Source organism: Cnephaeus nilssonii, assembly GCF_951640355.1.
Source record: "Cnephaeus nilssonii genome assembly, chromosome: 16".
NCBI lineage: Eukaryota > Metazoa > Chordata > Mammalia > Chiroptera > Vespertilionidae > Cnephaeus > Cnephaeus nilssonii.
Window position 1 is genome coordinate 14,035,628 of NC_137087.1, and position 27,429 is coordinate 14,063,056.

The following is a 27,429-nucleotide window of genomic DNA, read 5'->3' on the forward strand; positions in this document are numbered from 1 at the left end:
CGCATAGGGGACAGACTCTCAGAGCAGACTCTTCTAAGAGCCTTACCTGCTCACTGGACAGATGGCAACTCTGAGGCCAAGAGGGAGAAGTAGCCCAAGGTGACAAGTAAGACCCAAGGTGACACCAAGGATGGCAGAACTGAAACTGGGCATTGTCCCAAAGCCTGCCTGTCTACATGCCTTGCCCCCCAGTGCCTAGGAAAGTGCTCCCCGTAAGGAAGAAGCTGGTGCCATCCCAATGAGCCTCTGAGTACACGTTGGACCCCAAGGCGGACACCAGCCCCCACTGACGCCCTTTGGTAGCACTGACCAAGAGCAGGGCGGGAGCACGCACGATCCTGCTTCTAAAAGCCACCCTGAGAAATCAGGGTGTCTGGGAAACAGGCCCAGGGCAGCTGAGCAGGCCGGCCATCCTCCCAGCGAGCTGACCCCTCCGTCAGAGGCCAGGCCCCCACCTCTGCCACTGCAGGGACAGCCAGTGCTGGGCACTTCCACGCTGGCTGGCTGAGCCCCGCCCTCCACCCACCCCTCGTCTCCAGCTTTGTGTTTTTGTGGAGCCTGGGACTTGGGAGGGTGGGAGCCGGGGAGGCCAGAGAGCAGTGAATGAAATTCTTTGTTTAAGAAAGCCGAGAGCCGCGCGACTGCAAGCCCGGGAGAAGCATGTCATTTTGCTGGAAATGCGATTTTCCCTAACAAGTACAGAATTCTACATGACATGTTGAAAAGTGTATCTCTTTGAGAAGCTGCTCTGTATCTCAGAGGCATCACCAGGACAGAACCATGTAATGTGGCAGTTGCCATGGCAATGCCTCGTTTTCCATAGACAGGGAAATCAGAGTGGCTAAGTCGATTGAGAGGCCCCAAATAACGTCTCCAGAGCAGGCTGAGAGAGATGTGGCTCCGGCTTTCGCAGCGCCTGGGGTGCTATTTGGGGTCTCGGGCCACCTCCGATACGCTTCATAGGAAATCCACAGGCTGGCACAGAGCGCCTCCTCCTCTGTCAGAGGCTTGGTGACTGCAGGATGAGATCTGCTCAAGGCCACCAGACAAGGCCGTGCCAGGGCCGAGATGACCTCCTCAGGCAGGTCATGCCCACAGCTGAGGGGACACCCTCCCTCCTACCCCACTGGTTCTGCTCCTTTGCCCAGGATCCTGAAGCTGATTCAGATGAAAACATGTGCCCAGCATCTGTCCACACAGGCGGAGACACTCATGCCTGCCCATGGACACGTGCTCCCGGGGCCGGCTCTCCAAGCACAGGGGCGGGGCCACACAGAGCAAGTGCTCCTTCTGTGGGTGTGGCCCTAACGTCCTACACACCCAAACACAGCCGGGGGAGCCCTTAGCTCAGGGGACATGGGTCTGTCATCCTATGGCTTGGCACAGTGTCTTGCAAGGGGTGGATGTGACACTTGAACTCAACATGCACACACAAACACACAGACACACAGACACACACAGAGACACACAGAGACACAGTCAAACACAAACATACACAAAGAGACACACACAGACATACACAGAGACACACACAGATACACAGAGTCAAACACACACACACACACACACACACACACACACACACACACACACGGCTCTGTCCCAGCCCATAAGGCCCATAAGCATTATGCCCGGACTTGGCCAGACCCCACTGTAAGGCAGGGTAGCCCTTCTCCCTCCATCAGAAGGGGTGGGGGCAGGATGCTCAGAGGGAATCAGCCCGATCTGGAGCCCAGGGAGGAAGCGCCCTCACCCCACATGGGTTCCTGCGTCAGCGCAGCGTGGCCTGTGCTCTCTCCACTCTCAGCCTCCGCCACGTCCCCTGGCGCATGGGCGTCCGCCCGTGCCTGCTGGTGTGTGCTCGCCCTCCTCTCTCCCAGGAGGTGGCTGGCAGCTAGCACTGAGCAGAAACAAGAGAAGCATCACCCTGTTCTTTCATCTCCAGGCGCAGTTAGCAGGGGGCTGGGCGTGACGGTGGGGGAGAGGCAGGTGCCCCCTCAGCTTCCCAGAGGAAACATTTTATGAAACTGTCAGAGATGTAATAGAACTGTCAGAAGTACAGAACTCAGCTACACAGATTACAAAAACATATGTCAGGGACCTATTGGTTTCATGACAGTGTGAAAATCACAATTTTTCTGTCAAGATAGAAAATAGAAACAGAGAAAAGCCAGGAGCACTTGAGCATGCACCCGCCGAGACTGGCAAGTCCCACCGAGGTAGGTCCTGGGCAAAGACCCGCCCCTCCCCTTCCCCCCCCCCCCCCACCCCAGCAGGATCCAGTGGCCGGGGCTCCCCCACCCCCACCCCCGGGGAAAATGGCCACACCTTCAGTCCCCCGTGTCTGAGAAAGTAGGACTGCGCTTCTGGCTGCCAGGTCAGCCACTCTGGGCCTCGCCTCCCGCTGGTGGCTGTCCTGTCCTCCCGGGACGGCAGGTTTCGGAGAATCCCAGACACTGACCAGGTCACTGTTGGCCTGGCTGCTGGGCAGAGGAAGAGCAGCCACAAGCCCGGCTGCCTTGCTCTTTGCTCTTGAGGTCATGAGGAAGCCAATGCGGGCCCTGGGTGGGGGGGAGGGGGGGGATGGGGGGGGCAGGCCGGGAGAACCGGGTCTTGAGGGAACCACATGCTATGCAAGTGGCCCACAGGTCCCGGCCTCCCTGCTGCCACTCATGGGCTCTAGGGTCCCCTCTTCTTGGCCTGACTTTGTGCCCCAGGCCAACCAGCCGCAGCTGGGGTTCCTGGGGGCTGTAACCGGAGTCTGGGTGGAGGCCTCCTGCCACGGCTGGGAGGGGGTGACAGGTGTTGGTTGCCCATCAGCACATGGAACACTTCAGAGGGTGGGAAAACATGGAGACTCGCTTTGGGGTCAGACAGGCCTGGGTTTGAATCTCAGACCCAGAGTCCGTGTGCCCTTGGCCGAAGCACCTGGACACCTCCAAGCCCTGATCTCCTCGGATTTTTGTGAAGAAGGGAACACTTACATGTTGGATCCACCACGAGGGTTTCATAAAACACCAGATGTGCATTCGGGTCCCAGGAGGGGCTGGCGTCGTGCCTAGCCCCTTCCACGGCAATCCACGGGGCCTCCTCCCTGCAGGCCAGGCTGCCGTTGAAAACATTTTACATCTAGAACACTGCAGAGCACTCGTCCCCTCCTCTGTAAACTGGAAATGACAGCTACACCCTCACACTTTCCCCTGGAAGCCCTGTGAACCCCCTCGGTTCCTGAGGCCCTTCCCGCTGGTCTTAGTCTGGGCCTTCCAGAAGCAGGATTCAGGGAGAGGGATTCCTGAGGGAACCGCCCCGGGAGAGAAAACGGGGGGGGGGGCGTTAGAAAAGGCTGGCGAGGCGCAGGTCACAGTGCAGGTCTGACCATGAGTACCAGAGAGGAGGAGGGCACATGCCTGCAAGGGAAGGCCTGGCAAGGCCAAAGCCCTGGCCAGTGCACATCCCTGTCGCCCGCAACATCCCTGCCACACTGTGAGAAGCAGCTGAGGTGGGCAGAGCCCAGCCGCGGGGCCAGGCGGGGTCCTGCCTCCGCCCCCGCTCCCCCCACCCCACAGTGGCAGGTATGAAAGCCCCGCCTCACCACTCTCCCCACGCTGACCCACATGCAGTCCTCTGCCTGCAGCCCTCTCCTCCGCTCTTGGCCTGACTAACCCCAGTCTGTCCCAGCGAGTCTCAAGTAGAGGTCCCTTCCTCCAGGAAGCTTTGTCTGATCTGGACCCCCTCCCCTCTGGCATTACTGGAATGTGCTGTAATTGTATGAAGAATCTTTGTCCTCCACGCACCCCACCCCACCCCACCCCACACACACACTACATAGCTCAGAAGGGCAGCAGACATCGGTAGGTATCCGCCCTGCCTTAGCCTAAGCCCAAATCCAGGGCACTGGGCCCAGGCACTGGTGTGCCAGAAACAGGCACTCAGGACCCTTCTTGATGCCAGCTCAGGAGAGAGAGTCCAGGAAGCAGGTGTCCCCAGCAAGGAGCACTTTGAGTCACCAAGTATCACCCTAAGAGGGACATCTGGCTCATCCACTTGACAGTCCCCCTACTGTGCCAAGGCTGAGCGAGTTGCCAGCTGGCAAAGACATTGATTCCCTTCCCTTGCAATGGCCAGAGCAGGCCCAGGGCACCCAGAACACCTGAGCGGATCTCCTGGCTGTGGCAGCCTTGCCTGAGCACCCTAATAGGTTATATAATGTTTATCCTTCTCGATGACATCACAAAAACAGGTCAGAAGGCACCAATTCTAGTCCAACCCATTATACAGATGAGGAAACTAAGGCCCAAGAAGAGAAAGGGCACTTCCTAAGAGACATCAGAAATGAAGAGGTCGGGGTTCTCATCCAGGGCCGCTGCTGAGTCCCCATCCCGGACACCTCTGCTCCTACCAACCTCAGCCCTTGTCAGCACCAGCTCTATCCAGGCCTTCATCCCCAGAGCAGCGCCCCTCCTTCCATCAAGGCCCAGAGACCCCCCCAGTCCCCCTGACAGCCTCGGCCACGAGTTAGCTCTTCTCCCTGGCAGCTGTCTCCACCTCTCTGATTTCCGTCTCGATGGGGAAGGCATCATGCCGGAGTAGGATGTTGAGCTAATAAATATGTATGCAGGATTTTTATTACTTAATAGTTGTAAGGTTAATCGTCGTGGTGAACGCCTATATTTAATGTGTCAATGGAGCTGCAAAATGCCAAACTGAATAGCTTTAACACACATTAGTTCTACTTGTGAATCTACAAATAGGAACCTTGTCAGAAAAGTATTCAAACCCAGATCAGTATTGATTTTGGTCCTCAGGAAAGGCACTGGGCTGTGACAGTTTAAAATGATAAATGTCTAGAGAATTATTTGCCCGTATTGATAAAAAGAGGCAGATCTAAAGCTGACAGTCTCGGAGGCGTCGCCACTGAGTGAGGGCAGCGCGTCTAACATTGTTAGGGCTCCGAGCTAATCTCCCTTTGGATATGGAGGAGATCCGCGTGTGATCTGGCCCTGCCCTGAGACTGGGCTTGTAATTGCCAAGGAGGGCCTCTGGGAGCTTCTGCAGCGGGGTCCCGGTTTCTGCCCTGACCTCCCCCACCACATTTTGGAAGGTACATTCTGCAGAGACCCTAGCATCTTTCATTCATCACTCCCCACCTGCTCAGCAGCCTTCTACAGCTCAGAAAGCAAAACTGAAGTCCTCAGCCAGCCTTAGTGCTCTTGTCTCAAATGCCACCACCTCCCTCCCCACCTCCTCACTCAAAGCTCCCTCCCCTCATAGGACTCAGCAAGACAGGCGGTCGCAGCTCCTATGAACTCCCCTCAAAGGCCTCGCTCATACCATTTCTCACCTGAATTGAACCGCCTTTCATTTTAGCTGTCTGAAGCCGACACTTTCCCCAGGATAACCCAACCCCACCTTCTCTTCATTCTCTACTCCAAGGCCACTGTAACTGGAGCAAGGGTGGGACCAACCAAGATCCTCTCCTTAACCAGACTCCAGGCAGGCTCCTCCGAATCCGCTTCCCAACTGAACCTGGACTTTCGGGCTTCCATGCTCATCTCTGCACTGTCCAGTTTTAGCAAGAATCCTGCTGAGTTCAATTTAACCAGAACCCATCACCTTTATCAGATGGGGTCCCTCATCCTCCCCGTCTCCCAGGTGATGTCTGGCCACCCTGGCCGGCCTTCAGCAGGAATCTTGTTAGGTTTAGCCAGAATCCCCCACCCCCCACCCCTGATGTTTCCTCTTAGTAATTTTCCACCCACGGACACACACACACACACACACACACACACACACACACACCCGCCCCGCTCATGTTGTATCCTGTGTTGAGCCCAATCTCTGGCCCCTACTACAAAATCCCACCGCAGCAGCCACCCCTGAGGAGAGTCTGACTTACCTTCTTTAACAAGTGTCATGAGGAAGTTTTTCTTTAACACTGGACACCCGACCTGAAAGGGTGTCCCTCTCCCTCTCAGTCTCCTTACTCTGCGGTATTTTTCCTCTGAGCCTATTTCACCAGCTGGTAGATGTGTTTATATGTTGCTTAAATTTCGTCTGTCTCCCCCAAACCCAATGTAAAGACAGACAGTTTGTTTATTTTGTTCATCACTGTGGAATAGTAGTTGGCACCAGGAAGGTGTGAAATAAGTGTTTGTTGAGCAAATGAATGAATGAGTGAATGAATGAATGAATGAATGAATGGAGTCCATCAAGAAGCCTTCCAAACATCCTCCAGCTCAGTCCTCTCTCCTCTTCAAACTGACTCAGGACCTTGCTAGTTCTCTCGCCACCCTCTCTTCTGATCAAAATCTTCCAAGCTCCCTCTGACCTGACGAGCAGGTTTGAACTCCTCAGGCTGAACTGCAAAACCTTGCCCCGCCTGGTCTGTGCCCCAGGCCCCACCTCTTCCCTCTCTTCTGAATCTGGGCTGAGTTTCCACTCCCCGCCTTCTGCCCAGGACCTGGCTGCCCTCTCTCCGCTTCGCACCTCAAGAATAGGGCTCTTGGTGGACAGCCCGCTTGGCCCAGGTACAGCGTCATGCTCCCTTGACGTCATGGATGGCTCCCAGTTTTGAGGCCACCCCAGGCCTGGGCCAGCACAGCAGAACCAGCCTGTGTGAGCCCTGCTTGTTTCACAGGGACTTTGCTCAGGAACCCAGTCACAGGCACTCGTGTGCACATCTGTTGCCACAAATGGTGTTTCTGGTGCTATTTTAAAGCACCAGCTCATGGAGACTCTTCCCTGCGGAATGTCCTGCTCTCCTTCCTGCCCTGGTCTCTGCCATCCCTGCTTCACAGCGGACTGCTGTGCAGCAGAAGCAGAGGTGCCTGCAGGGCGTGCTGGCTTTTGCCTCCCAAAGCTTCACCTGGAAGAAGAATGTGGAGAGTTTGCAGGAAAAGAGGGCAAACCATGTTCTCAGTGAGAAGCCCAAGATCTCCGGAGAGTCATGAATGGGGAGAGATTCCTCCGCAGAGATCTCCAGAGAGTCATGAACGGGGAGAGATTCCTCCGCAGACCGAGGAGACGTCCTCAAGGTGCGGGGCGGAGAGCAGGAGAGATGTCCCCCCAGGAGGGGGCCTGCCCGCTGCTCCCAGGAACAAGTAAGAGATGAGAGATGGCTCTGTGGGGACTCGTGGGGCCCAGGGCCATGGGCAGCCCCAGAAAGGAACCTGTGCCCTAGATAGGATTAGACAGTGGCAAAGAGCAGGCTGCACCCTGAAGGGGCCACACAGGCGGGGAGAGCAGGTCCTGGGGGTCTGGAGAGTAATGACAGAAGGCCCTCCCTCTGATGCCCAGGCAGGCTGACCCATGCCAGCTGGGAGGCAGGAGGACGATCCCGGAGGAGCTGCAGTGAAGGGTGTCTGCCAGCCTCATGGAATGGGCTATGTGAGCCATAGGAAACAGATGAGGGATGTGCCTGAGGGGGTGTCAAAGAATCACAACCATAGTCCCCCTCCCCCGCAGAGCAGGTGCTCCCCAAGGGCAGGCACTGTGTTCCTTCCTCCCTGTCACTCCACACAAGAATAGGTGGTACTGCGACACCCAGCAGGCCGGCCCCCTTGCCCTGTGAGAGATGCCTCGTGCCCTCTTCCCTCAGGGAGAGACAGAGCGCGGGTCGGCAGTGGGTTCCCAGGAGGAGCAGGGGGATGAGCACACCGCAAGAGGCCGCTCACTGCCCCAGCGGGGGCGGCAGACAGGCCCAGAGTCTCCGTGCTCAGCCAGGGCTCCCAAGGCAAGGGCAGCAGGAGGCCAGGCGTGTCCTGGACCTCCTTCCACAGAGCAGCTGGGCCATCTGACTCCCGGTGCTCGTGTCCACTCCCTGAGCTTCTCCCTCAGCCACATGGCACTACCTGGGGCAGGTCCTCAGGGGCCTGGAGAGACCCGGAGTCAGTGACGCACGGTGCAACGACGGTGCTGAGGCCCAGAGAGGGCAAGCTGCTCGCCTGGCGTCACACGGTGGCTCAGCAATCTGACACCACACACCAGGCCCCTTGCCCCCAGGAAGTTGCCCTTTCTAGCACCCCAGCACCTCGGGTGTGTTTGTGTCTCCATGTGACTGTCAGGCCTCCGCAGCCACAAAGCTACCATGACAACTGCCGAGGGGCGCGCAGCTCCAGCTGGCTGAGCACTGTGCAGGGAGCCGAGACCTGGGTTCCAGCCCCACCACCGCACGTCCCCTTCCTGGGCTCCAGGGCCTCAGAGGCCAGCTTCTCAAGTCGGAAGGGAGGGTCATGGGCTAGGTCAAAGCAAATGTGTGTGTGGCGTCGGGGTCGAGGGTGGCAGGTGGGAGTGGGGAGGAGGGGACCCTATAAGAAAGGAGTCCGGAATCCCACCCTCCTGCCTTCACCCAAGTGGCTCTGCTCTCATCTGAGGCCTCTGCTTAGGGTTACCCAAAAAGTACATGACTCTGTGGCACCCCCTACCCCTGCCTCTGTCCCCAGGAGGCAGACTCTTTAAGGGGCTGTACTGAGGGAGGAGCGGCACGGGGGCAAAGGGTCCCCGACAGCCTTTCACTGTGACACCCTCAGCTTCTGAACCATCCGCTGAGCCAGGGCAAAGTTGTGAGAAGTGAGAGAAACGTAGACACCGGCGCTCCAAGTGAGCTCCAAGGCGGTTGCTGAGCAGTTAGGAGAGGTGGCCGTGCCACCTGGGAAGAGAGGTCGCATCGCTCCTTCTCTAAAGGGCCACATTGGGAGCCCTGGGCCTGGCAGACCAGCCCCAGCTGCAGGCTGTGCCAGGAGGGGCTGCGGGGACCCGCTGGTGGAGCCAGCACAGACCCGGAAATGGGTGTTCCCGTGGTCCTGAATGACAGACCAGCAAACCCTCCAGGCCTTCCTCAGGCTCCCCAAGGCATGGCCTGAGACAGAGTGGAGGGTCAGACAGACAAGTTTTCAAGACCCCACTGCCAGGAATGGAAGGGCCTAGAGCCTAAGCAAGTGAGGTGGAGGAGACGCTGAGGTTTGTCCTCCTGGGAGCCTGAGTCCCCACCCCAGAGCAGGCAGGGAGACCACAGCAGACCAGAGGCTGATGGCCAAGAGGTCGCTCAGCAGGTATGGGCACCAGGAGAAGGTGACTGGCTCACCTGAGTCTGAGGCAGGGAGCTGGGCTCCCCGTTCAGAGCTGACCATCAGCTGGACCAGGACCAGGAGAGCAGAACCCCTGAGCAAGGGGCCTCCCTGCTGAAGCCCTGGGTGGGCCTGGGAGGGGGCTTTCATCGGCTGGCCCCAGCCCCGGTCAGTGCTTTCTGAGGATTGTACTCGCTCCATCCAGGCATCCTCATGCTCTCAAGCCTCGCTCCCATAGCACAGACCCAGCTATGTTCCCAAAGGGAAGTTGCATCCAGCACAAGAAAGGTAGTTACAAAACAGGCCCATATTCAAGCGGGGGGGGGGGGGGGAGGGTCAGATACGGTTTCCTGAATTTCGTACCAGTGGTGCATGGACCCCGGAGACCCTGCATAGCCTCGGAGCCAGTGCAAGCCCAGCTTTTCAGTACAAGGAACTGTTCTTTACCCCCTCTCCCCTGAACCAGAATGAGCAAAAGCAAGGCCGCTGTGGCTGGAGTGAGCGGGTGGGGCTGACTCCTGCCTACCTCCTTCCCCTCCCTAACCCTGCTGTGGAACCCTAGACTCCTCGGAACATGGTTTGGAAACCAATGACCTAGTCCAGCCCCCACATTTTACAGATAGAAAAATTGAGTCACAGAGAAAGGAAGGGGGTCATTCAAAGCCACACAGCCATTCTGGAGAAGAGCTAAGGTTGTAGGACACAACTGGAAGGGTAGAGTCCTGAACATTCTTTTTCTAGTTCAGAAAACCATGGCCCATCATGGACAGTCTGGGGCCAGGCCCTCCCCTGGGGAAGCTGAGCACTCCTTCTGGTAAAGACAAAGTCCTCTGGCCACTGCAGGCGCTGCCCCTCTCCTGCAGGCTCCCGTCTGTCTGTGTCTCTCCCTCCCCTCCCTTCCAAGTCAGAGCAGGCTCAGCCCCAAACAGCTCCCAGACACGGCCGTGCCCTCGCTCCTGCTCGTAATTACCCTGTGATAGATGTCGGCATAGCTGCTAAAGGTATCTGCGTGCAGGCTTTATGGTCATTTTCCAACAGCCTAGACCTTTTAAACTCTCTTGTGGGAGCAGGTTAAGATGATTATGCAGATGGATGGACCCTGGTGCAATATTATGTCAGCGATGGAGATGTAGGAGCTGCAGACGAGGCGCGATTACCGCCAGGAGGAGCCTGCTGCCACCAGCTGAGACAGAGGGACCTGAGCAAGGACCTGGGCTCCTGGAGCACCACACACTCACACACTTACATACTCACACCCACTCACTCCTCCTCAACCTCTCTAGCTAGTCATCTGGCTAAAGGCGGACTCTGTTCCCATGGAAACGTGAAATGTCAGCCATGTCTGTTGGGACACCAGGAAGGCACAGGTGTGCAGGGAGGAGAGGCAGCCAGGGCCCACGGAAGACCTGCTCCCAAGCTTTCTTGGTGGGAGTGAGATGATCTACATCAGACGCAGAGTCGGACCCCACAGACAGCCCAAGGAGTGGCCAAAAGGACCAGCACGCTCTGGTCAAGCCCTGGGCCAGGGTGATGTCGCCCACAGAGGTGTTGCTGCCGTAGCCCTGCGCACCTTCTGGAGATGCTGCGCACTTGGCTCTGTGCTTCCCTGAAAAGCAAGGAAGCAGAACGGACAACCACAGGCTCAGTTCCTCTCGATGGAAAGAAGCTCCCCCTTCTCGGCCCGCCTTCTCCCGGTTCTGCAGGCGAGAGAGATGTCTCCCAACAATGTCCTTGGCAGCACCTCTTGGTCAGAGGCACCATAACTACCTTCTTGGGGATGAGTCACCTAACTCTGGGTCTTCAGTACAAGCCGAGGGCGTGACGCCAACGCGGAGCTCGAGGAGACAGTTCTCCGGGAAGAGGCAGGCGGCAAGGTGGGGCAAGGCTGAGCCAGGAAGGTCAAGCACAGACGCTCCTGGGGGCGAGTGGATACCACGACCTTCTACAACCCTCTAGAAATAGAATTCCTCTTCTGCGGACTGCAGAGAGTTGACGGCGGCCGCCTGTGAGAGCAGCCAGCAGGGCAAGTATCCCGTATGCAGAGGAAGGTGGAACCACGTGGTGCTTGGACGTCCACCAAGCAGAAGGTAGGAATTATCTGTGCCAGGTGCCTGGTAATAATCGGGTCCAGAACAGCGGTGACTGTGAGCAGCAGAAGAAACATTCACAGGCTCGCTGCCCCCGGCTCACCTTGGATTTGGTAACTAACCCTGAGACCTCCGTGACTGGGGGGAGGCTGCCGCTATGCTGACACCTATGACCGGGCTGGCTCAGGACGGGTGAGCCTGGGCCTGAGGCTGGACAGCCATGGAGCTGGGGACAGGGGCAGGGGACTAAGAACAGGGTTGGCACGCCTTTTCCTATTCCATGCCTGAGTAAAGGGGCCCACGCCACAACCCGCATCTCCCAAAGCCAGGCACTGGAGGCAGAGAAGAGAAATGGACTCTCTGCTGGTGCGGGAAACGGAAGCCCAGCGCCACTCACATCTCCGTCTCCTGTGATTAGCAGCTCTCGTTGGCCGAGCTGCCCCCAGCGCCAGGCACTGTTCTGAGTAACTTACATGCAGTTCATCTTCTCTGCTTCTTGCATCAAGCCTGCAAGGGCCATGCAATTACCCCCATTTTACAGGCAGGGATACTGAGGCTAAGACAAGCAGCGTAACTCCCCCAGGGCCCCCCAAGGGGGATGGGGTCTGGCCCGGCACATGGTGCCTGTTGCACCAAGAGAATCCGCCTCAGAGGGCCCAGCCTTTGGAACCAAGTGCATCGGGGCTTGAATCCAGTCCAGCTGCTTCCTAACTGTGTGACCTACGCTGGGAGAGTCAAGCACTCTGGGCCTCCGGTTCTCCCCCTGTAGTTGGTGTTAGTTAGGCCCGTGTCCAGAGTCCTTGGCAGGCTGAAGGGGCTGGGTAAGAAGTGCCCCGGACCACAGCGGTGCCGGCTGGCTGGGGACGGGCACCTCGGGGAGGGCAGGGCCGGCTGCCTCTGGACCCGGGGCGTCTCAAACAGCCTGGAACTGAATAAACAGCCGTGGAGTGAGCGTGGGCTTCTCCCTGCTGAAAAGCAGCGTGTGCTCACAGAAAACATGAGAAATGAACACAGGCATTTCGTAAATGTCACGCCTAAGTCCCACCTCTGAAAGATAATCGCTGTTCTGCTTTCTCTGATAGGTCAATCATTGAGTCCTGTGAACTCCTCACCTCCCAGCCACGACTCCTGCCACTCATAGCTTGGCCAGAGACCCCCAGACAGGCTGAGCCTCCTCCATGGAGCCTCCTCCGTGTGAGCCTCCTGCATTTGAGCCTCCTCCGTGCCAGCCTGTCTGAGTACGGACTGAGGGAGCTGCCTCCCTCCCACCCGCCCCGCCTCTGCCACCCACCAGCCCTCAGCCCTGCCACAATCAGGAGTGGGGGCCGCTCAGCAGTGGGGGCTTCAGAGCTGCCACATCTCCTGAGGAACGTGACCAATCAGATCCTTCAACACAGAAGCCTTGTGGGGAGGGAGGGGGCTTAACCTGCTCACCTGGAGACCCTCCCTAGGGGTGCTCCTGCCGGAGCATGGCCCATGGCCCTTCATGGCCTGGTCCTGCCTGCCCCTTACCCCTTCCCACCACCTCCGCCATGCACCCGCCACACCAGACAGCCACATCGGTCCCCACACAGTCAGCCCCCTTTGCTGCCTTAGTCCCTCAACACAAGGTGCTCTTCTCCCTTCTGGGCGTGACTTCTTGTCCACCCTTCAGGAACTCACTCAGGGGTCGCTTCTTCCAAGCCAGGAAGCTTCCCTAGGCCCCCAGCGTAGGCGCACTGGCTTACCCTGTGCCCGCACCCCCGGGCTCGCCTCCACTGCAGCGTGAGCACCCTGTTCTCACGCTCTGGTCCTGTCAGGCCAGGAGCTTGGGGAGAGCATCGGGTGGTGTGGGTGACGGGAGGACAGTCTGCCGCCTCTCAGTAAGTGCAGTGGGGAGCTGTCTGGCCCCAACTCTTGACAATCCACCTGTAAGACACATCTGTGCCTCCCAGTATCTAGAACAGGGCCTGGGAGAGCCGGGCTCACTGAATGGCCAGTGGGAGGGAGGGAGGACTTAAGGAGAGAAGGACAATGGGTGGGTGGACCACAGGACGCTGAGTGCGGCTTTCCCATGGGTCCCAGGCTGGCTGCTCGGGCCCACAGAGGTGATGAAGGAGCAGCAATAAGAACATACCAAGCAGGCTGGGCTGGCTGCTCCCCGCAGGTCCACCTCCAGCCCCTCGTCTCACCCTGTCCTCAGCGAGGAGTGCGGGAGGGGCTGGGAGCTGGGCCTGAGGAGGAGCGGAATCATGGTGAGAGGACGCTCTCCTCCAAGCCGAGCAGAGCGAGGCCTCCCAGAGAATCATTCCCAGAGACAGGGATGCCCAGCGGGAGAGAAGACTGGTGCCTCACCCCCAGCTGGATGCAGGCCGTGCAGAAGTGAGAACGTGGGTTGGGGGAGTTCTTTGGGGGGCTTAACCTATGTCCCCTGGGATTTGGGGTGGCAGTGAGCACAGGAAGGGGCGCCTTTGTGTCTGGTGGTTTCTCCAGGAAGGAGACTTGCTGAAGAGACCTGGTGGACCTCTGGTGGCGGGATAGGAGGCCAAATCATCCCATTTCACTGATGGGCGATGACCGAAGCGGAAGGTCTCAGAACCACCCATTCTTGGAGACTCAGGGGAGGAGAGGTGGGGTTTCAGACAAGCAGACATTTCTCCTTCCCCACCAAGGAGAGAGCTTAGACACAGCTGGGACGCTGAAGCTTCAGGCCAGACCAGACCAGAGGAGGTTCTGACATCTGAAAGGGCTCAGAAGCCAGGGACTGCCCACGACGTTGTGAGGGACAAAGGAAGAGGTTGAGCGGAGTCGGGGGAGGGGGGTAAAGGAAAACCATGTCCCGACCAGTGCCCACTGAGCTGGGACCCTTCACCCAACCAGTCACGGAAGGGAGGAAGGGAGGGAGGTAAAGGGGGTGTGGAAAGAGGGAGTGGAAGAAAGGAAGGAAAGAGACGGGAAGACAGACTTGCCTTGGAAGCCCAGGCTGGGAAGCAGGTGCCTGGGCACCCCCATCCTGCCCACACTCCTGCGGCCACACCAAGTCCAGCCTCTCAGCAACCAAGGGCTCCTCTGAAGTTAGGAAGGTGGGCCCTGTGTCCCGGGAAAGGGTCTAGCCTGTGTGCTTACCCCATGACACATCAGCCTCACCTGGGGCGTCTTTTAAAAATATCCACCCCAGACCCCACTTCAGATCCTGGATCAATTGAAAAGGCCCCGGGTGATTCTCATGTGCAGCCAGGGGTGAGAGCCAGGGGGAACCAGAGGCGGTTCCCAAAGGGTGGTTCTTGCACCAGCCGCAGCAGCATCACCCAGGAACTGGTAGAAACGCAGAATCCCTGGCCCTGCCCCTTACCCACGAATCAGACACACTGAAGTGGAACCCAGCGATCTGTGCTGACAAGTGCTCCAGGGATTCTGACCCAGGTCAAAGGTTGAGAGAGAGGGTGAGGGAGGCAAGAGGTGAGGCACGGGCAGTGGGATAGGAGAAGCAAGCTCCCATCCGGGCCAGGTCGTCCTCTCCCCAGCCCTTCCGCTCCCAGGAGACCCGCCTGCAAGCCGGGAGCACCAGGCGTCCTACACTAGAGAGTGGCTCATTACTCGCAAAATGCTGAGCTCCCGTGAGCACCATCCATTTATTCACTCTGGCTTCCTAGGCGCATGGGGAGTGAGGGAGCTGCCTGTGCTCCCATTAACCAGCCCTGATTAAATCCGCTGGCTCCTCAAAGGGCAGCGCCACAATAATAATAATTTACTAAATGTCTCCAAGCTGGATTCACCCTCATCGTCCATGGACAAAAGAGAGCAATGAAAAGTCTCCCAAATTCTCAGAGCCTAAGCGGTGCCCCTCCTCCAGCTAGGCAGGCTTCGGAGGAGGGTGCAGGCGGCAGGGGTGCTGCATGAAGGACCCGAGATGCAAAGCCGAGGGAAAGAGACAGGGATGGGTGTCTTCGGGAGAGTGAGGCAAACAATGATGAGAGAGCCCAGGGAACTGGCTTGCTGCTGGTGGGAGTCACACAGAAGCTCAGCCTGCAGTGGTTGAACTCCCAGATTCATCTTTTATCCAGCAACCCCCTTCCGCATCACCTCTTCCAGGAAGCCTTCAGGCTGCTGTGTAACGACACTTGTGTGAAACTACACACTGGGAATGAACCCCTCTGCACCCCTGAGCCTTAACCCTTCTTTGCAGATGAGGAGTTAGGGCTCAGAAAGTGCAGTAACGTGGCCAAGGTCACCCAGTCAACTGGAGAGACAGCAGGATTAAAACCCAGGTCAGCGAGCACAGGGCTCTTCCCAGACACACAGCCAGCCGAGCACGCAGGGAAAGTGGCTGTTCCTTCCAGGCACTTTCTCCCCACGTGTCATCTTTTCAACTGTTTTTAAGGGAAGAAGTTGACAGGAGAGTTGTTATGACTGCGGTGAAAAGTCTTTAAAGAAAACAGTGCAAAAACGAGCCTGGAAGCCAGCAAGCAAGCAGAGGGACCGTGCTTGCTAACGCTCTCCCCAGCAGTAAGCAGGCCCAGCCCTCGCCGCCTACGCCAGCCCAGGCTCCCTCCTGCCATGTCCAACGCCCCTTCTCTTCCTCGCAGCCCCTAATCTGTTACCAGCTCCCAGACACACTTATGTGAGACTCGACAGCTCCCAGTCTAGACTGCAGACTCCTAAAGCCTCATTGCTCTTTCGTCAGTGGAGAAGGGCTGCTTCTCCGTCAAGCAGCCAACCACCCGCAAGCCCTCCTGAAGCTCCTAGGGGCACCAGGCCGTGCCGGGGGATCAGCGATGCCTGAGGATTTGATGGATCATCTGGGGTCAGAGGAGGACGGTTCAGACGGTTCAGACGCTGCCTGGGCTGGGCCTCAGGCCAGATGCTAGGCTTCCAAGGAAAGCAAGGCCCAGGCCTGCTGGGTGCTCCGCCAGGCCCCTGGGGGGCAGGGGGGAGCAGAGAGAGAAACCCAGGCTGTAAAGGGACTCCGTACATTGCCTTTCAACAGCCTGGTCCCGAGGTGCCCTGGCCTCCAACTGCTCCAGACCAAGGCTCTGCCATGCGCCCTCAACACAGACTCCCCTCCCTCCTCGATTGAGCGCTTACCAGGTGCTGGGCGCTGTGCTCACAGCAGGGAGAATGGACATGATGCCTGTGGTCCTTGAGTGGGTGCTCACCTGCCCTCACTCTCATCCCCGCGCTGGGATTGGGTGCATTGAAGGATAGGTGTTCGCAGTAATGCTCCATGGGACCAGCCGCACTAGTCTGCTCTCTCCCCAGACCTCCCTGTGAGTGGGTTCTGGCATCTCCTGCGCCCCCCCCCCGCCACCCCCCGCCCAGCCCACCTAGGTGGTCCTCCTCCTCCAGCAGCTGCTCCGGGCCCAGTGCTGCCTTTTCTCCTCTGGGTCCCTCAGACGCCATTTGGTTGTCACCATCGGTCTTCACTCATGAGCTGTAACGCTGTAACCACCGCGGAGCCCTGTTCCCGTGTCTCCTGGGAACCACTCCGGCAGGGGGTCCAGGGCGCCTTTGATGCCTGTCCCCGAGGACAGACGGTTCTTTGAGGCTCAGCGGAACCACAGCCCCTCCTTGGCATTTAGGCAGAGAGAAGAGCTCTCCTTTGTCATCATTCCGGAAAGAATGGCTCCCTGGGGGCAAGGCTCTGCTTAGTCACAAACAGGATTGTCAGACTGAGAGCCATTTATTCATCTCACAATCGCCTAAGTGCCTCTGGTTTTTTAAGAAAGTTACCGTTTACGCACAGCATGCCAATCCTGTCACTCGCTCTGCCTTGAACCCCCACCACCACCCTCTGAGGAAGGTGGGCTCAGAGAAGGGACTCATTCAAGTCGCCTGCAGTCAGGGCCCCCCGAGTCCAGCCCCCACTGGCTCTGGGTCTTGGCCCTGGGCACCTGCCCACAGCGGCTGCCTCTGCCCCCGCCCCCCTGCCTCTCCAGGCGGGGGACGTGTCAGCCTTGCTGTAGGCACCGGGGCCCTCGCTGTGGATTAACTACCTGAGGCCTCCCTCTCCCTCTCCGGCAGCCGCCACTGCGGCAGCCACTGCAGTCAGGATGAAATAGAGCCGCGGAGAAACCAGCAGAGCCGTGGCCATAAACCATCGCTCTCTGCCAGGAATCACTGGTGCCGCTCACAGGAGGGGGTGGGGGTGACAGTGGAAGGATATGTCAGCTAGAAGGAAAAGGGGGAGGGGGAACGGTCCCTTCTGGTCCACACTGTACCCTGGGAGGATGGAAGGGGGAGGGAGAAAGGATGTTCTGCTAGACAGAGGCCAGGTGCCCTTCCACAGACCGAAGGGGGTGGTGGCCAGGCGGCTGCGTATTTCCCCCAGGAGATTGGCCGTATTTCAGTAGGAGAGCCCCATGGTGGCCTCGTATTGGAAAAGTTAGGGCTCTGTTGTGCTGATATGTCCATCAATTCTGCCCCTGAGGGGAGACACGGTGCCTTGCAGAGCGGAGAACAATGGGCACCCGGCTGAGGATGCCTGTGTACATGCGAGCGGTCGCCCAGACACCACCAGAGGAAGGGATCAATTTGGAGAATTAGAGGCCAGCCCACTTTGCACGGCTTCTAGGAGGCATGTGCGGTAAATAAGGATGCAAGAAAAGAAACGTTGCATCATTCAATTAATTTTAGCCTTGAATCGCAGTGGCTAGGGTGGGGGATGGGGGGTGTGTGTAATCAATACCAAGCATTCAGCTTGCTAACATGAAGCACATTTCATACAAAGCTGGACATTTTTCTCCTTGTCATACAGAATTATCTTAATTATTGTTTCAAGGAACAGCCTTATATAGCATCATCTAGTAGTCGGGAGGCGGCTCAGAAACTCGTCACTGAAATAATTTATGATTTTTCTTTCTAACATCTTGGTCTTGTTTGATATGCTTGCCATTTCTCCCTGACAGGGAGGTCGATTAAATCACATTTATATTGTAAACGTATGCATTGCTTTTTACCCAAGGCGCTGGATGAAGAGATACAGGGGCCCCAAGGGAGGGAGAAGCCAATCCACTTTCATATTGCAAATTTCTGCTGTTTGGAAGAAATGAATGGTTGCCAGGGAGAACTGGGAATTACTTGAGGATGCAAAATGTTATTTTAGAATCCTTTTGAGAGGGTTTTTTCCCTCCCCCCCCCCCCCCGCCCCCACCTTCAACATTTTCACTTCTCCAGCTGCAAACGCCAAGGAATGCACCTCGCCGGCATCCTTCAGGGGATGCGCGGAGCCACATTTCCTGCCGGCCGACCTGAAGCAGGCTGCTTCTTGGCCTCAAAGGAGGGTGAGGGACACGCCGAGAAAAAAGGAGCTATTCACGTTTTCCAAGGCAGGCATTTCATCCTCCCATCCGGAGCTAGACGGGGCCGCTCTGGAGGCTGCGAGTTGGATTTGGGGGTGGCGGTTGTAAATAACAGAAAGTGTTGAAAATGAAGAGGGGAAAAGTCATTGGCAGGGACCAGGAGGATGTGGCGCTGCACCATCGTTAACCTAACCGAACTAATTAGGAAACATTCAGGTTTTATAAATTATGCAAGACGCTCAATTTATACTTTTTCAAATTCCTACCATAACATAGATAATGAGGGAACATTTACAGTAACAGCATAACCTAATCAAGAAACCCTTTCATTAGCATGAAATCTTCCCACACGGTGTTTGTGAGCACAACAAACGGAATGATAAATGCCAGGGGAGGCCAGGGAAGGCTAGATTGGGGAGGGCGGGGAGGGTGACACTGATTCCGAGTTCAGCAAGGCTGTGGCCCTGTGAAACTTCCCCTCCCACCCCCAGCATGGAATAGAGCTTTCCCCGGGCTCAGTCTTTGCAAAAGGGCCGGAGAGATGGGAAAGGTCCCTGTGGCTTCCCAGCCCTTTCTGGGTGTGAGTTGGCCTGTGGGTGATTTATAACCACCTCCTCTGTCTTGAGCCTCTACTCCCCGGAGGCTGATAAAGGTGCAGACCTTTCTTCAGGGGGAAATACTCCCCAGGGGTCAGGAGTCAGGGTCCTGTGGAAGGGGTGGGCCTCCGCAAATATGGGGCAGATGCCTTAAGTTCCGTTCATGGAGGTGGCTTTGCCTGGAGGTTCTGAGCTTACTGCTAGTGGACAGAAGGCAAGGAGGGCAGTCCAGCATCATCACAGAATCCCAGGACCCAAAGGGGGTCCCTCCACATTATCCAAGATCAGTGCAGCCACCTGAACTCCCACCGTCAGAGCTCACTACCCGCTAGGGAAGTGCCCCCATGATAGACAAAACCTCTCAAAGGCTCTCATGGAGAATGGGGGCACAGCTGAGGCTTCCTGTGCCCTCTACAGCCACCGACCCTCCCAGCAGTGGTTGGATGGTGGCTCCTGGACCTGCCAGCTCGGGCTGCCAGAACAAAATACCACAGCCCACGTGGCTTACACAACAGACATTTATTCCTCAGTGAGGAGGCTGGCAAGTCCAAGATCGAGGTGCCTGCAAGAAGGTTTCACCTGAGGCCTCTTATTGTGGCTCCTAGGCACCAGTCCTCCACCATCTCACTGTGTTCACGGGACCTCTTCTTTCTGTGTGCAGAGAGAGAGCAAGAGAGAGAGGGGTTCTCAATAAATGTGAGCAACCGGCATTAGGTAGAGCTGAGATCTGCCTCTAGTTCTCCCCATCGGCCATGGTTTTCACCCTCTAGTGCCAGGGAGAACAGCCTGCTCCCCACCAGCACCCCAAAACCCGAAGATGGTGTGTTTTTTATGCTCACAGCTAGATACTCCTCATTCTTTCTACTGCTTCTTATACAACACTAGTAGCCCTGAGCACGAAACCATGCACCAGTAACTCGCCAGTAGCTCGCTGCCGCCTTCCAGTAGCTCTCCACCCGCTGTCCTGCCCTCCTGTAGCTGCCCCCGGTCCCCCTCTCTCCTACCCCCTCTCATACCTTGCTGCTCTGCCCCCTCCTGTAGCTCTCTGCCGGCTGCTTGTAGCTCGCTGCCCCACCCTCCTGCTGATCCATGATCCAGTCATTACATGGTCAGTCGTTAAGCTTCACGGCGTAATGACCATTTGCATATTACATCTTTATTTTATAGGATAGGTGTGCATCACCCCACCATCCTAGGAGGGAGACACTGTTCTCTCTTTTGGGCAAACCAAGGCATAAGCCATGAGAGAAGCATGGGTAAAATGGAATGGAACTGTCATTTTACTTTTTCTAGAACCATTCATTTATTCACTCATCATTCATTCATTCATTCAATGAACAAAATTGTAAGGCTCTCTGAAGCATCCAGGCCCATGCTTGCAACTAAAAAGACAGAGTCCCTACTCTCATGGAGTTTTCAGCTTGTTCCCTACTTCTACCCACCCAGACAGGACCCCGTTGTGTGGGAAAAGGCCCCCACTCGGGGCAAAACCTGACTTAGTTCTGAGTTCCTTGAGACCCAAGGGCCATGTGTGAGCCCAAGCCCAGGGCCCCCTGGTTCTGTCTTTCATCAAAGTCTGGCTTCCCCAGCATCACAGTCTTCCCAGGCGGTGGGGCTATTTCCAGTGCCGTCTTGCTATAGCCATTCAGAGAGTGAGCTTCAACAACCCAAACTCTGGTTCTCGGGTTCAGGGGAACCCACGTCAACGCCAGGCAATGTTCTCTCCCACATCTTACCCAGGTTTCCATATTCCCTCCAGTAATCTGCAAGCTGCAGACTGTAAATTCTGCCAGGGAGAGACCAGGGACAGTGGCATCCTGCTTTTCCTTCATAGCCGAGAAGGAGGGATGGTCTTTGGGCTTCTCCCTGTAGTTGTGCCAATTACTAAGAAAAGAGAAAGAAGCAAAACATTTGCAAAATTACTCCCAAATGTTCCCCCGAAAGCCTTAGGCTGACCCTGGCTGCCAGTGAACTATTCGTAGGGTGACAATTTCATACATCTTGGTCAATGAGCATAAATCTCTGGTGGGGGGGTCGGGTGGTGATGGTCTCAGTTTCGGCAAGCTTTCACGCATCTGTTCCCAGACATACAGCTGCTTGTCACCGGAATGGCACATTTAAATAATAAGCTAGAGGTCTCACATCCAGAGAGTTGGGGGTCAGGCCAAGGTCGTGAAAATGTGAGGCTGAGATAACTGCTTTCTACAGGCAGTTGACGGCAGACAAGCACCCGAAATCCATGGCCAGCCCCGACTCCCATAAGCCCGCAGAGCCAATTGGAGGAAAGAGACCTCTCCATTTTATGGACGAGGGAACTAAGGCCCCAGAGGCTGGAGAAGGAAAGAGTTTAGAATTAACGGATTGTTCAATTCGATTATTTTTGATGCTAGATGGAATGATTCAAAGGCCGTGCCTATGCTGTGGGTTCAGCAGGACACAATGGTCATCTCCATCCCAGGGCAGGACAAACATGGGCCTGCAGAGGTGATGCTCAACACTCAGGGTCCTGGTAAGTCAGTGTAGAAGCAGGTATTTGGGCTCCAGTCCATTGCTCTTGCATACATGCCCCAGCAGCAGCCTCTTCATCCACCAGGTGAGGTTGAGCTTAAATCTGTGCTTCGCTCCAAGGGAGATAAGAATAGTCATGCATCCACATCTGAAAGTCATGTCTTAGATATTGCTTGATCTTCAGTAAAAATTCAAGGGGAAATGTATGTTTTGGTTACATCATTTTTGTACCTAGGACTTAATAAGAGTAGAGGTGAGGATGTGAGGTGGGGGGGGGGGGGGGGGCGGTACAAAGGCAAGAGGAGGGCGGAGCCAATGTGTGGGGAGAAGCCAGGATACCGTACAGAAAGAGGCTGCTCCCACAGCACCATATTGCATATGATTACCCTTTGGTCTCAATTCCCGTGAGGTCCCCCTGGGAAGCAAATCTTCTTTCTGAAGCTCCATGAAAGCCTTGTGTCCTTGAACAAACCTTCTTCAAGAGGTGCTTGAACAGACCTTTACTCTTGGCAATGAAGTGAACCCAACTGAAGGTGTCTATGACCATCTCGCTAAACCACAGGTTTAATCATTTCTTCCTCCCAGAGGCGCATAAGCATCGGCATTGCAAGGCACAGCCCTCCCCTATGATGCCTGTCTGGCTACAGAAATGCCCAGAACCTCTCCGAGGTCATTAGCTGCAATGAGTTATTGACAGGAAGAAGTAACTCAGGTCAAACTCACCTGATGGTGAGATCTTAGTCATGCACCATGTTGGACATACTCTGTGCTACTGAACTTTTATTACAAACCAGGGACACGAAAGTGAACAACATTGAAGTTTGGACAGAGGAGAAAACAGTGTTTATTGAGCATCAGAAGAGATATCAGACAGGGGAGTCCAGGAGACTTTACAGAGGGGATGCCATGTCCCCTGCAGGAAGGGTGGGGAGAGGGAGGGAAGGGCATTCCAGGCAATGGGAATGGGGAAGGGAGGGGCATGGATGCATCTAGCTCATTTGGAGAATGCTGATGTATGCTATTGACCTCAGCTGGTCCCATCAGCTATCAACTGTGGCCACTAATACCTGTGGGGACATGGGTAATAAGGGGAGAGGGAGAAAATGCAGAAGTATTTTCTTTCAAATTTCCTGCTTTGCTCTTATCAATTAAAGGCCAGTGATGTCACCAGATGGTGTTATTGTATGATGAGATATCCTGGGGATAGGGCTTTCTCCAAATTTCACAGATGAGGCCCATGTGGCTCAGAAAGGTGAAGTAATTTACCTGAGGTCACCCAGCAAGATAATGAAACAGTCATGACAAGGATCCAATTTTGCTGACCCCAGACTCCTGGCATCTTTCACAGGAGCCTTCTCAGGGCAGCCAGCTGTGAACATCTTTTGATTCTCTTCCCAGTGGACTCTATAGTGAGGCCTTCCAGGGCCTGGCCTTTCATTATTTTTCATGCTGTTTACATATGAGAGACAAGATATGGGAGGCGGTCAGGAGGTATGAAAGAGCACCAGGTCAAAGTTAAAGCTCTTGGAGGCCACAGTGCTCTTCCTTCCCCCTCTGTCTCGCCACCAAATCCCACTGATGGTTAGGAAAATAACTGAGGCCGCTATCTGACTCCCAGCCACAGGGCTGAGGCTGGGTCAGGGAATTGACAGCCTCTCCTGGCAGTGATGGAGGGGCTGGAGGCAGCCAAGGTTAGAAATGCAATTTCACAGAGGAGTTGAAGATGCTATGGGGGAAGGGACTAGGGGCAGAGAGAAGGAGGAGGGATTAGTGTGGGTTGCTGCTGAGGGCTGGTGGCAGGCTTTCCCAGCCAGGCAAGGGGCTCCCTGGAGCCCACAGGAAAGTGAACACTCCGTGTTGGTTTCTACAAAGAGTTCCTTATTAAGAAACTAGCTTTTCCCCCTTCTTAGTCCCCCTGCCCTTTAAGACTCAGCTTGCTTCCCCAGGAAGCCTTCCTTGACCACCCTGAGGCTGAGCTATAAAGCCCTCCTCTCCTACAATCCCATATCATACTCTATCTCAGCCCTCAGGGCTTGGTACGGGGAGTGTGTGTGTGTGTGTGTGTGTGTGTGTGTGTGTGTGTGTGTGTGTGAGATCCCCACTCGACATGGACTGCTTGAGGGCAGGCACTATATCCATGGCACTTCTGTTTCCTCAGGGCCTGGCACACAGTAAAATAAACACATGAAGATTGAATGCGTAAATGAATGAATGGAATGACTGAACTGACAAATGAACTGACAAGTGAACTGTCTTCAGGACACAACTTGGAGGACAGGGGCCTGCTCCGTAGATTGTCTGTCCACGCCTACCAGGAGCTAGCCTCCCTGAAGGCAGGGCTGTGGCCTAGGCTGAGCACCGCTGGGAGCCCCGTGTCTGCAGCAGGGATTCCCAGCCCCACCACAGCTGACGTGTATTATAGTGTGTGTAGTGGCATCTCTGGGCTCTACCCACTAGATGCCAATAGTAGCCCCCACTTCCCAATTGTGACAACCTACATTGTCTCCGGACATTGTCAAATGTTCACTGGAGGGCAGAATAGCTCCCGGTTGAGAAACATGGGCCCACATGGGCCTGGCACAGAGTTGGATCTAACAGAGTTGACGAACTAGCCAACCTTTCACAGCCTTGCAGCTCTCGCTGGCTTCTGCCAGCCCCAGGGCACTGGCACCTGGGTCAGGGCTGACAATGCTAGGAGGATGTGAGGGCAGAACTTCCAGACCTCCTCTGGATTAGTACCCAGCCCTGCCAGGGGACAGGCTGTGGAGTGTGGGCTCACTGCTTCCCTCTGCAGGCAGGGCCCACCCTTTAGCTCCTCCCACCCCAGACCTAGAGGTTCATGATGTCACTTCCTACCCCATCTGCTCAGCACCCACGCACCTACTGCGGATTCGATTCCAGTTCCTAAACGGAGAATAACTGTCCCTCATGGCTCCTCGGATGAGCCCGTTTATCCAGCAGAGCCTGAGTTAGCACCCGGCTCTTGTGTGAGCTCAATTAAACTAGGCCAAATCTCTTGGTTTTTTTCCAAAATGGCCCTCCTCTTAGACCAATATGGAAATGGGGTCTCATGAAGAGGCTACCAAATTCTCCAAACACTAAGCCACAGTGACCTGGAGATTCTTCACTGGTGGGAGAATTGCTATTGTGAGTGTGAGTGTGAGTGTGTGTACGCGCGTGCGCATGTGTGTGTGTGTGTGTGTGTGTGTGTGTGCGCGCGCGCGCCCCATCTATCTTTCCCGGTAGGGTTTGGCACTAAAACCATAGGCTGGCAAAGGCTGCCAGGTTAGTGCCTCAGTAGTCTTGCAGGAGGTGAGGGCAGGAGACAGTTATGACTTGGCCGAGGCAGACAATTGCAGGTATACAAGGTCTAATGAAACTTCAGAAATTGGACCACCCACCAAAAAGAGCAGAGAACAAGAGAAGCCCAGAGGGCTAGGAGAGTTCCTTATGTACTCCCTGCGCCAATTGGCATCAGCACGCTGGGCACTTTTACTGGAAGCAGGAATATAAGGACAACAGTGGCAACCATTACAGAGCTGAAACAGAGAGGACATCGGAGGGCTCTTTCCACTACATCCACTGTGTTGTTTTTTCCATTGATTCCATTGTTAGCATCTCAGGGCAGGGACCAATGCCTTAGGTTTTGCTATCCTCCACAATGCCTCGTATGTAGCACACAGTGCAGTAAGTGCTGTGCATTTGTGGCCGATGGTTAAGACACCTGATGCACATTGACTTAGAAAAGTGGGCTTTCAGGTAAAACAGTTTGATTCCTTTGGTTATTTGGCTTCAGACCAGGTCTGTCTGCTGGTTGCCTGGAGACAAGCACCAAGAGGCATCTCTGACTGTTCTTCATTCAACCAATAAGCCTGCTCCACAGGGCACTGAGGGTGTATGGTAATAAGACAGAGGGGTTTCTTTCCCTAATGGAGCTACACAAGACCCAGAGTCCTAAGGACACAGCCACCATTTGGGAGGGAGGGTGGACGGGATGGGAAAAGGGCCAGCAGGCACTGGCCAGCCTGGGAATTGGAAATCCTTTTATCCAGAATTGGTACACAGGCCCATCCCTCTCAGTTAAGCAAACCCACCTGCAGAGCTTCCCCAGCCTTTGGTAGACTGCCCTGCCTACATCGCAGGCTGCTTCAGCCTATGCCATGTGTTTACCCAACAAGAAGCCCCCTGCCATGGCATGGCACTAGGGATTCCCAGTGACCAGTCACCCTGAGAGCCTTTGGTTCCTGAGGCGATTTTAACTGCGGAAGGCCCTCCCACACAAAACGATGTCCTCTTTATAAACAATATGAATAGACGTGAAACAAATGATGAGGTTGAATCGGTGATTTTAAAACAACCTTACAAAGAAAATCGCAGCCCTGATAGTTTCACTGCTGTATTCTACAGAACATTCAAAGAAAAACTAATGCCAATTCTTCCCAAATTCTTCCAAAAGATAGAATAGGTGGGAACACCTCTCAACACTTGTTATGAAGCCAGTATTAACCTGATACCAAAAAACAAACAAAGACATCACAAGAAAACTACAGACCGATGTATATTATGAATATGGACACAATAATCCTCAACAAAATACCAGTAAACTGAATCTGGCAAGATTAAATCTATAAATCTAAAAAGAGTATATACCATGACCAAGTGGAATTTATCCCAGGAATGTGCAAGGTTGGTTTATCATTTGAAAATCAGTTAATCATCATATCAATAGAATATAAAACAAGAATCACATGATTATCTCAGTAGATGCAGAAAAAGTATTTGACAAACTCCAGCAACTTTTCATGCTAAAAACAGTCATCAAACTAGAAACAAAAGAAACTGCCTCAACCTCATAAAAGGCACCTATGAAAAATCTACAGTTAACAGTGAAAGACTGGATGCCTAACCCCTAAGGTCAGGAACAAGACAAGAAGTCCACTCTCACCACAGCTATTCAGCATTGCACTGGAGGTTCTAACCAGGGCACTTAAGCAAGGGAAAAAAAGAAAGACAAGGCATCCAGATTGGAAAGGAAAGAGTAAAACTATCTCTATTTTTAGATGAAGTGATCTTGTATATTAAAAATCCTAATGAGTCCACTACAAAACTATTAGAACTAACAAACAAGTTTATCAAGGTTGCAGGACACAAGATACAAGATCAATATATAAAAAGCAATTCTTTCTAAACTTGCAATGAACTAAACAATCCAAAACTGAAATTAAGAAAACATTTCTACATACAGTCACATGAAAAAGAATAAAATACTTAGAAATAAAGTTAATAATAGCCCCAGCTGGGTGGCTAGGTTGGTTGAAGTATCATCCCGTGTACCAAAAGGCTGCAGTTTCTATTCCTGATCAGGGCAGAGACCTAGGTTGTGGGTTTGATCCCCAGTCAGGTTTCTTGGTTTTTCCTCAGGACTTGGGGTAAAGACCGGGAAAGCAGGGGGGTGGGCGGGGGGTGATAGCTAAAGGATATAGGGTTTCTTTCTGAGATAATGAAACTGTTCTAAAACTGGATATGGTGATGGTTGGACATATTTGTCCAAAACCATTGAAGTCTGCACTTTAAATGGGTAAATTGTATGATATGTGAATTATATCTCAATGAAGTGGTTTTTAATCTTTAAAAGAAACCTTGTGTCCTCTAAAACACTGGATTGGTTAGAATTTTAGAAAAGACATCCTCCCTCCTAACTCTCTCATTTTACAAGTGCAGAAACTCTGGCCCATAAATGGGTGTGAACCAAACCCAGGTCACACAGCACACGGCCGACAGGGCCAGGTCTGGAGCTGTTATCCAACTGCCACAGACCTGAGGCATCGCTGAGCCCCTAACTCAAAGTTTCCATCCGCAACAGGGGCTTCGTCTCAGCCCTTATTTCCCAAACCCC

General features: G+C 54.8%; 1 protein-coding gene across 1 annotated transcript in view; it reads right to left on the minus strand.

Moving 5' to 3' along the window:
* Positions 1-6,228: 6,228 nt before the first annotated feature.
* The window catches only part of RPS24 (ribosomal protein S24), a 273,539-nt gene continuing 252,338 nt past the window's right edge, over positions 6,229-27,429 (minus strand). The window contains exon 5 of the mRNA XM_079793981.1: positions 6,229-6,242. Coding sequence (XP_079650107.1) covers positions 6,237-6,242 — 6 coding nt within the window. The 3' untranslated portion in view covers positions 6,229-6,236. The remainder of the gene's footprint in view (positions 6,243-27,429) is intronic.